Source organism: Chrysochloris asiatica, unplaced genomic scaffold (assembly GCF_000296735.1).
Source record: "Chrysochloris asiatica unplaced genomic scaffold, ChrAsi1.0 scaffold00023, whole genome shotgun sequence".
In the NCBI taxonomy this organism is placed as follows: domain Eukaryota; kingdom Metazoa; phylum Chordata; class Mammalia; order Afrosoricida; family Chrysochloridae; genus Chrysochloris; species Chrysochloris asiatica.
The window spans coordinates 17800525-17811602 of record NW_006408541.1 but is presented as its reverse complement, the minus strand read 5'-3'; the positions used below and the strand labels follow the sequence as shown (position 1 = coordinate 17811602).

Genomic DNA, 11078 nt, shown 5'->3' with positions numbered 1-11078 from the left:
CATCCATATGAGGCTATTGAAAACACAATGGCCTGGGTCAGGCGCACCCTAGTCCTCAAGCTGACATCTCTACTCTTCAACACTTTAAAAAGTTCCTGTGCAGCAGATTTGCCCAGTGCAATACTTATGAGGATGGGACCATACAAATGAGGTGTATGGCGCTCTAACAAGGGGATTGGTCAGTTTTGCCATCTTGCTAGAATTAAAATGAGCCATCCCAGAGGTGGGAAGGGTGGACCTGACTACCATCAAGAAGAAAAACCAGGAGTGGATCAAGTCCTTTAGACCTAGGGTCCCTGCCCTGCAAACCCAGGAGACAGTGCTGTACCACTGGAGATAGCGAGAGCAGCAGCACAGGAGACCTGTGAGAGCCAACACCGGGGGCTTTCCAACCCAGAGGCAAGAAAGCTGAGTGCCTTCTGCTAGGAGGCTTGCTGGCAAAGTGGGGTGCTTCTGGGTATTTATCAGCAGAGCTAAAGAGCTTTGTTACACTTGTCCAAGCAGGGCAGAGGTCAGGTCATCGCAAGAAGTACAAAGGGCCAAGGAAAAAAAACCTACTTGCAGGCACAGCTGTGAAGAGCCTGTCCTGATTAAATAACTGTGTCCTGAGTCTTTCCTGATCCTGAATTGTAGCCTGTTACTTCCTTAGTAAGTCTCATAATTGTGAGTCTTGTCTGGGAATTCTATGTGACCATTGCAATGAATTTTGAAACTCAGCAAAGAAGTAGAGTGTGCTGTGGGAGGGACAGTTGGTGTCAAAACCAATCTATAAAATGGTTGGCGAGAGGAAGCATGTCTGATCTCCATCTCATAGGAATCAGCCTTGGTGCTGATGGTCACACTAGCACCATGCCATTTTGACACCATGCTCCAGTCAATTCCCGCTCCAGCATGAGCACCATTGTTATTGTTGTTGTTAGGTGCCATTGAGTCGGTACCAACTCATAGCGACCCCATGCACAGCAGAATGCAACAATGCCTGATCCTGGGCCAACCTCACTACTGCTGCCACACCTTGAGTCCATCAATGCTGCCACTTGGCCAATCCATCTCGTTGGGGGTCTTCCTGTTTTTCTCTGACCCTCCATCTTACCAAGCATGATATCCTTCTCCAACAACTGTTCCCTCCTGACAATATGTCCAAAGTATGAGAGACGAAGCTTAGCCATCTTGGCCTCTAGGGAGCACTCTGGCTGCACTTCTTCCAATACAGATCTGTTGGTTCTTTTGGCAGTCCATGGCACTTTTAGTATTCTCCTCCAACACCACAACTCAAAGGCATGAATTCTCCTACGCTCTTCCTTATTCACTGTCCAGCTTTCACATGCATGTGAGGTATTGAAAATACCCTGGCTTGGGTCAGGTGCACCTTAGTCCTCAAGCTGACATGAGCACCATACACCATAAATTTCATTGGAATCTATTTCTTTGCTCCATTGTGACAACTGATGCACTGGTGTGTGCTCCAGAGAACCCTTTGAACCCACCACTGCCACAGGGAACTGATTCTGCACTCTTAACAAAGTGACTAGACATGGTGCTATCTGTACATCCCTTCTATGAGAACATCTGTAGTCCCTCAGCCTGAATAAAGAATGGAGCTCCCTTTAGGGAAGACCCTACATCTCATGGAGGAAAGGGAAGAAGAAAATGCAAATTCTGCCAAGATCTGGGATCTCCAAAATGTCCAATCCCAGTTCCCAGAGAATCCTATATCAGGGCTGACCTAAGACCAAACAAAAGTCTCATGATTGTCAATATTTTTGCATTCTTTCATTCTCTTTCCATCCCTCTGACATTCTCCTTGTCTATGATAAGGCAGATGGGAGGATTCAGGAAGGGTCCTCTCTATCTCACACACCATAATGTTGGTCATTTCCTGCCTCGTTACTAGTCTTTGGTTTCCCTAATGATGGCAGGTGGGCTCACACTAATGCCTTCACTAGCAAGGTGTGTCCTACCTCCATCTCAGATTTGCACCATTCCAAACCCATACTGTCTAGTGCAGGAAGCTAGTTATATAATACATGGGTTGGGGTCGGTGTCTGAATGTGATATCTACCAACAAGAAAGGCCCAAATACAATCAAAATGGGCAGGAATGTCTTCTCTTCAGAAGTTGTTGTTAAGTGTTGTTAAGTCGGTTCCAACTCATAACGACCCTGTATAGGGTTTCCAAGGAGCAGCTGGTGGGTTTGAACCGCCAACCTTTTACCAGGTAGACACATGTTACTTCTGGTGACTGGGAAGACAATATACAAGAGGGAGGTTAGCAAAGAATGAAGAAGACAGGTGAAGATACAGAGAGGAATGCAAAGGTTAAAGTGGTTAGAGATCAATTATATTCACAAATCTGCAAGAACAGTGTTCCACAAGTAGAAACATGGACAGATACAGAAGATACTGAACAATAAGAAAGGAAGAACGGAAGTATATCTACAAATATATAAGGGTGTGACAGGATATTTGTACATGGGTATTTACTTATGAATGTGGTAAAGTAACAGGGCATAAAATGATGAAAACCACTTAGACATTACCAAACACCTTGAGGCAATGAGTTACTGGACCAGAATGCTCAGGACCTGGTCTCGGGGGATACCACAGTCAATTGGCATAATATAGTCCACAAAGGCCCTGGGATCTTAAAAAGTTCGTTAGCAGTCATCTAAGGTATGACTGTTCTGACCACTGAGGATCCAGTCATGAACAAAACAGCCCCAAATCCCTGCTCTCTTGCAGTTTTTATTCTAATAGAGGGAACAGGCATTAAACAAGATCAATACAAGAAATGGAATGTTGGATTCATCTGTGGTGGTGGTGGTGGTGGTGGTGATGTGCCTTGGAGTCAATTTCAACTCATAGTGACCCTGCACGGTGTTTCCGAGGCTGTAAATCTTTCGGGGCAGAAAGCCTCATCTTTCTCCTGCGGAACTGCTGGTCTTGAGGTTAGCAGCCCAACTCGTAATCACTGTGCTCCCAGGGGAATAAATTTAATTCAGAGAGGGTCTTTGGTGTTGTTGCTAGTTGCCTTCAAGTCAATTCTGACTCATGGCAACCTCCGGTGTGCAGAGGGTTTTCAAAGCTGTGACGGTACAGAAGCTGATCACCAGGCCTGTCTTCCAAGGTACCTCTGGGTGAATTCGAACTGGCAACCTTTTGGCTAGTAATTGAGTGCTTAACTGTTTGTACCACTCAGGGACTCCTAAGAGAGGGTCTGTTGTAGTTGTTGTTAAGTGCCATTGAGTCGGTTCCGACCCACAGCAACCCTGTATAGGGTTTATGAGGAGCAGCTGGTAAGCTTGAACCGCCAACCTTGCAGTTCAAACAGCTTTGCAGTCTGGCACATTAACCCACAGCGCCACACCAGGACTCTAGGACCTACAAAATATCTATATGTATATACAAAACAAATGCAGGCTCCTGTTTTAGGTAGCTCACTCTGGTGGAACTTAGAGCCCCAAAAGAAAAAGGTTAAGTATTTTTCAAAATCCCTATCCTTTTCCTATTTCACTCCCAACCTGCTACTTCACCCTCCTGACCCCAACAGAAAGGAAGATGAAAGAATCAAAGATAGAGGAGAAGCTTGGGTACTCCAAATTACACAGTCACGTGGTCGGATTGCCCTTCACCTGCAGGTGACCCATTTTGTCTGAAAGTCTTTATTTTTGCTTCAACATTTTCAAACAAGCAGCAGAAATCCTACACGCAGTAGCTTAAATTATTTAAAGTATTTCAACTACTCAAAAGCCGACACAAAATCTTCTCTTAGTCGGTTGTGACTCAGGGAAACCCCATGTGACGGAGTAGAAGGTGCCGTGTATGGTAATCCTTACAGAAACAGATCGCCACGTCTTTCTCCAGCCGAGCCTCTGGGTGAATTCAGATCACCAATCTATTGGTTAGTAGCACCATGGTTCCGTAGACACAAAATCTAGAGACATTTCAAATGATGCAAAATTTTCAGGGGAGCTAGATTCATGCTCCTCATCACTGATTTGGAGTCCTGGTGTGGCGCTGTGGGTTAATGCTCCAGACTGCAAGGACAGTTTACGCCGCAAGGTCTGTGATTCAAGCTCATCAGCCGCTCCTCAGAAACCTTATACAGGGTCACTGGGTCAGAACCAACTCCACGGCACTTCACAACAACAACAACTTCACTTATTTGAAAAAGTATTAACTAGAAAAATAAAATTTGAGTTATATGGATCGTTGTATGTGTTTGCCTTTCACTTTTTTTAAACTCTTATTTGGATAGAGTTTCAAGGTTACTAGAGTAAGAGCCCTTATAGAGTACTGAGTTAAGTTTGGGGCTGCTAACTGAAAGACTGGCGGTTCAAATCCATCAGCTGTATCTCAGGAGAAAAACGTGGCAGTTTACTTCCATAAAGATAAAGTCTTGGAAACCCTATGGGGCAGTTGGAATCAAATCAACAGCAGTGGATTTGATTTTTTGTTTGTTTGTCTTTTGGTTTGGGTAGAGTAAGAACAGTACAAAGAACATCTGTACACTATTTCCCCAGATTCACCTAGCTGAAGAATGTATTCCATTTGCTGAATTCCTTTTTCTCTTGTCTCTTTCTCCTTTTTTTGAATCACTTGAAAGTGAGTGTATATACTGTGATTCTTTCCTGATAAATACTTCTGTGAGTATTTCTTAATAATAAGGACATTCATTACATGATCACAGTAACAAACCTCACAACAATATACTTTAACCTAATCCACCATCACTATTCTGTTTTATTAATTCACCCAGTAATGTGCTTTATTGTCAATGGGACTGAACCATTTGAGGGATATAGCCACTCCTTCCTTTGAATAGAACATTCCTCATTTTGCCTTTGCTGAGCTTTCATCATGATTAGATTCAAGGTATACATCCTCAGTAGGAATATCACTTAAGTGATTGATATGGATTTAATGTGTCCCCCTCCACACCCCAAAAAATAAGTGTTGTAAGCCCTAACCTCTACTCCTGTTGTCATAATCCCATTTGGAAATGGGTTGTCTTTGTTAATGTCGATGAAAAAGGATTCATGTAGGTTCTGTTTTAAATCAATCTCTTTGGAGACTACAAGCAATGAACAAGCAAAAGAGAGAAGTAGAGATGAGAGAAAAAAGATGCCAAGAAGCTCTGCAGAAACAAGGGCTTTGCTCCAGGAACGAGAAAGAAAGAAAGATTTCCTCTGAAGCCAATCCTCTGCATTCAGACTCCCAGCCTCCTAAACTATGAGAAAAGAAATGTGTTTAGCAAAGCCTTCATGTGAGACACTTCTACCTTAGCAGCACTAGGTAACTAAGACAGCAATGTGTCCCTCTCAGGGCATCTTGAATGCAGCCCCACAATGTCTGTCTGTGTCATCTTCATCTTCCTCAGTTTCTCCATTTGAACAGAAGGACAATGTTGTCATTGTCTGGGGGCATCGCTTGAATGGGGAAACTATGTGAGCTAGACACAAAGGAAAGCTTTTGTGACCTCAGCACCTATCTCTGAAGGTATCAGAAATCCTGGTAATTATTTGATTGACGATTCTTCTTTCTGGTTTCTCGGAACTATGGGGTCCCTGCCCAGGGAGCAGACAATGACCTGGACAGTTCATCATGATCTGGTTGTGGCAGATCCGTGAGTTCCGCCCTCAAGCCAAAAATTGGGTACATAGAGAACATTGTAACTGAGTTCCAACTCAACGAGTGCTGTTTTTCTGTTTGCCGTAGGCAGTTTGTTGTGTTGTTGAGTCCGAGCTGACCCATGGTAACCCTGCATATGGTTTCCAAGGAGTGGCTGGTGAACTTGAACCGCCAACCTGTGACTCAAACCGACTTTACAGTCCAGCGCATTAACCAGGACTCCGTAGGCAGTTTAGGTAGGGGGCAAAACACTGTGGATCGGCAAGAGCCTCACAAACCTACCACATGCACACATTTTGTGTAATCTTTGCAAAGTCTCACCCATCTCTATATTCATTTCGCCACTACTAGTATCATCACTGTGAGCTAATGCACTGGACTGAAAAGTCGGTTTGAATCACAAGGGTGGCAGTTCAAGCCCACCAGCCGCTCCTTGAAAACCCTATACAGGGTCGCTGTGGGTCGGAACTGACTCGATGACACTCAACAACAACAACAACAGTATCGGCTTCACATTTCCTGATCACCAATGTCTTGTGGCTTTCGTGCTGATGAAACAAGAGCTCTCTACCAAGACAGCTTTGAAAAGGCCACATAACAGAGAGATTTAAAACATGGACTTAACCTGAATTGAAATCCCAACTCAGACTTATTTTAGCCAGATCTCTCATCTTCTTTGTACCTCACTTTCCTCATTTTGTTGTGAAGATTTCATTATGAATGCAGCACTTATCCAATAAGTATCTGGAACCACCCAATCTAACCAGATTTTCCTCTCTGTCTGATATTTCGTATGTATTAAAGAATACTGCCCATGGCCCTATGACGTTAGTACTACTGTTATTTCTCTTTTGCAGATGCAGAAACTAAAGCACAGAGAGGCTAAGCAAGTTGCCTAAGGCCACACAGCTCATGAGTGGCTGATCCAGGTTTTCACTGAACTGGCATGCCTGGTGAACCCACACTTAGAGAACCATGTGCTTGGAGCTGGGAAATCATCTTAGTGGTGTCACTGGGGGAAGTGGGGAGTACAGACCGCACCTCCCCACACTGTCAGAGGTGACACCAAAAGGACCTCAGGATTGGCCATGGTGCAGGAGGAGGCTGGCAGAACTATGCCACAGGGAGAGAGGCTGCCAAGACAGTAGTATCACCAGGGTAGTGACACCTGTCACCCAGTGCAGTGACTCGTTATCACCTCCTTACCTGTCACCTGTCAGGGTGCTAGAGGGTGGACCATGGGGCGAGCCATAGAGCATAGAGAAGGGTCTCCACCTTAGCCAATGGGAGAAGGAGAAGATGTGGGAGCTGTGAGGGGGGCAGGGCACGGACCTGGAGGAGCTGACCCTTCAGAATGGTGCTCAACCCCACACAAGAGTTAGGGGCAGGGCCGGGCAACTCCACCTGTAGGAAGGAGGGTTTGCAAGCCAGCCCCACTCATGGAAGGGATGACATTGTGCGTTACTGCACTGGGTGACACCAACTCTAGGGATGTCACTGATGGTTCCTTTTGTGGACTCTAGCAGATGACTTGCCCTCTCTTAAGTGTCTCTACTACGGGGGCTTGGAGCTTAGCCTGGGAAGGTGATGAGGCTTTCCAAGGAAACACTAAATGAGAGCTCTTAGAGATCTTGCCCTTGTTGTTGTTGTTAAGTGCTGTCGAATCAGTTCTACCCATAGCGACACTGTACAGGATTTCCGAGGAGCAACTGATGAGCTTGAACTGGTGACCTTGCAGTTTAAATGGCTTTGCAGTCTGGCGCATTAACCCACAGCACCACACCAGGACTCCTGACCCTTACTGACTCCCTATTTCCAATAATACTGGGTTGATGATGATTCCCTTATGAAGACCTCCTAGTCCAAGGGCAACTCTTGGAAGAGGTGAAGAAGAACTGAAAATGTCCCAAGTATGATGCTTTAGAGGTGGGTCAGAGGCTCTGGTGTGATGGAGGCAGGTTTCCTCCTCTGACACCTTCTTCATTTAGGCCCTGCAGGAAGACTGAACTAGAGCCTACCACAGTATACCTGCTTCCAGGCATGCCGGCTTACCTGAGTCCTCTTCAGAAGTGACTCCATATCCCAGTTGGCCACCATGTAACCCATTCCCTGGATTTAGCCTCAGGACCATTTCAGAGGGAGTGTGCAGAGTGGAAGAAGGGCTGGATCCCAGGAATGCATTTCTAGTAGGACTATGAGACCGTGGGCAAGACCATAGCCACCTCTGCCAATTAATTCCTAGTGACATCAGCAGGAACAACCTGCTCTCTTACCCCATGTTGTTGTTGTTAAATACCATGGAGTCAGTGCACAGGGTTTCTGAGGCTGCAAATCTTTATAGGAGCAGAAAGCCTCAACTTTCTCCCGTGGAACAGCTGGTAGTTTCAAACTGCCAACTTTGAGGTTAGCAGGCCAATTCATAACAGCCACGCTACTAGAACTCCTTACCCCATGACGTTCATCTATATTGAGAGGAAGAGACTGAGAACGTACAGAAGAGGACTGGGGAAAGGTAGGACGCACTCAGTGTAGAAGGCACTGGAACCATTGTTAATGGCACCCCTTCCAGGTCCTGCGGATGATGGAGGCATGGGCTTAGCAAAGGCACTGATTTCATGCCTCTGATCTCTTCACAATGGAGTTCTAGGGAGCAACCGGGGATCCAAAGGAAACACCCTCCTTAAGTCTCATCGTGTCCTCTCGCCCCTTTTGGCCTTGGGAATGTTACTCACTTCCTTGGGACTGATGTTTCTCATAATAAAGATTCCCCTGGGACACTCCCATTCTGTGGCCAACCTGGCCCATCAGCTGGAAGGTAAGGAGTGTTCTCCTTGTCATTTGAAGGGGCCGCATATAAACAGTTTGCCTCTTAGGAGTTCCGGGTCAAGGAGCAGACTGACAAGAGCGTGAGTCTCCTGGGCCTGTCAGGGATGTGCCAGTCAAAGGGAGAGAGAACAGAAAAGTGTGACAAGAGTGGTGGCAGCCTGGGCACACAAGGGGGCAGGGCCAGAATAGGTGTGGCAGTGGGCTAGCAGAGCACAGGCGTGGGAATACACAGACAGGGTCCTTGGGCTTGTCCTGGTTTATTGATAGGGACAAGCAGTTCAGAGAGTGGGGAGGCCGTCATTCCTGGTGTCAGTCGGCATTTGTCATCCCTGTGATATTGTCACAGGCACAGTCTCGGAGGAGAGAAAGCAAGGAGGCACAGCCCAACTCCCAACTCACAGGAGTCTCAGGCAGACGTTCCCGCAGAAGGTTGAACAGCAGACACGATTTGCTGGGCAGTTTTGGAAATATGAACAGTGTTGAGTGCACAGACGTATGCTTGGTTTCTGCTCGCAGACCTTGATTCCTGAGGCTCCTTGTGGTTCTGAAACGGGGCACGAGATAGGGTCAGTGGAACCAGGGTCCTAGACAGAATCTCATTCTCAAGCTTCTTTGAGACCCCAGAAACTAGTTCCTACTCACGACATTCCCAGACTTTTCAGGAAAATCCCTTCCTGACCCTTCAAACCCTATTGTTGTTGTCAAGTGCCGTGGAGTCGATTCCAACCCATAGTGACCCTGTATAGGGTTTCCAAGGAGCAGCTGATGAGCTTGAACCACCGACCTTGCCATTCAAACTGCTTTGCAGTCTGGCACATTAACACACAGTGCCACATCAGGACTCCTCAAACCCTTTGGGTAGTCCTTATTTAAGTTCTCTGCCTACTTCCCACCTCGATAGGCCTCCCAGTGTCTGGGTCCCCCTGGGTCCTCTCCCCACACTTGGTACTGGGCCCTGTCTCCTTATTAGCCATGGTCTTCCTGAAGTCTCTGCCATATAAGTTATCCTCTGACCCAGAGAAGTCAATGAAAACTGAGAGGGCCTCCCTGCTTCCCCTGGTCTCCAGAACTTCCAGGCTTCCAGAGAAAGAGAATGTGCTGTCCTCCCTCCCTCCTCTCATCACTGTCTCCAGGACGCTCACCAAGAATTCACCATTTTCAGTCATTGTTGTAACACTACAACATTCTGGTCCCTCTGATGATCACTGGAACTTGATCCAGTAGACTAAATTTTGCTTGTTCAATGTCCTTTCTTCTTATACCTATCCCCAGTTCTAAATACAGTCATCCCTCCCAAATGTGTATAAATCAAAGACTGTTTTCTTCCTCCATCTGACTCAACCCTGGATCGATCGCCTTTCACTACGTGTGCACTATTTGTCTCCAGGATTGTGGAATGGAGAAGAAAAAGATGTAGGTTGTCCCCTTTTCCCCATCACTATTCCCAGGGTCAGTGAAGGGGATAGAAGACATGAGGTGAAAGGACCTTGTGTCCTCATGGCCTGCAGTCAGAGCTAGCTGTGCTGACCCAGAGCACAACTTCTCCTGTCCCCTCCCTACACCCCTTTCTCAGCCCTCCTTACTCCTCCTGTTGCGTCGATATGGCCCTCCATGGACCTGCAGCAGCATGCACAGGAGCAGGATGGGCAACAGAGTCCGAGGCGCCATGACTCTTGACGGCAGCAGTCAGCTTCTGAGTGTGCCCAGGAAGTCAGTGGGCATCCCCAGAACAGCTGAGGGTGGAGAGGGACGGCAGAGAAAGGAGAGAGCATTATTCTGGACTCCTTGCTGCCCCCTCTGGTAGAATTCTGGCAGTGCATGGAGCTAGTGTGCTGTCACATTTTGCCTGGTCCTTTGCGGTGGGACAGCACTGTAAGATAAGCACTGGACTGGTAACTACAAGGTCAGCAGTTCAAACCCACCAGTCTCTCTCGGAAACCCTATACAGGGTTGCTATGAGTTGGAACTGACTCCACAGTACACAAGTACAACATTATGTCCTTACAGAGCCCTGGAAGCATAGTAGGTTGAGTTGGGCTGTTAACTGTAAGGTCCTCAGATTAAACCCACCAGCTACTCCGAGGGAGAAAGATGAGGCTGTCTGCTACTGTAAAGATTTACAGTCTTAGAAGCCTTATGGGTCAGTTCTACCCTGTCCCATAGAACTGACTCAAAGCTAGTGATTTGGGTTTATTATGCCTTTTTTTCTGTGAGACATGGCTTTGGCAAGAGACAACTCCTCTTTTTACCTAATTAACTCTCTCCTTTTCTGAAAATTACACTTGCCTCTTTTTCCTAGTTACAAGAGGATTCACAGACAAAAATAAATATAAATGTAAATATACATTTTAAAAATAATAAATGTTTCAAATGGAGCAAAGATATATATAAAACATGGAATTACTAAATTAATCCCTGGATTTTTTTTTCTAACCAGATTATAAGGAAAATCTTCCTGTAACTGAGTCCAGATGCAAAGACAGAAAAGATAGATATATTTAATTGCATACAATTAATATTTTAGTAAAAAAATTAATAAGTGGGAGACAATATTTGTAATATTTCACAAATAAAGTGATACTATCTATCCTTAATATGTAAAGAACTCTTTTTAAAAATCAG

The 11078-nt window shown here is 45.9% G+C and overlaps 1 protein-coding gene across 1 annotated transcript; it reads right to left on the bottom strand.

The window, feature by feature from the left end:
• Window positions 1-8851: 8851 nt before the first annotated feature.
• On the bottom strand, window positions 8852-10124 carry WFDC10B (WAP four-disulfide core domain 10B). Its single transcript, XM_006839249.1, has 2 exons — window positions 10040-10124; window positions 8852-8988 (listed from the first exon to the last, which is right to left on the bottom strand). The coding sequence occupies exons 1-2, from the start codon at window positions 10122-10124 to the stop codon at window positions 8852-8854; spliced, it is 222 nt and encodes a 73-aa protein (XP_006839312.1).
• Window positions 10125-11078: the final 954 nt, after the last annotated feature.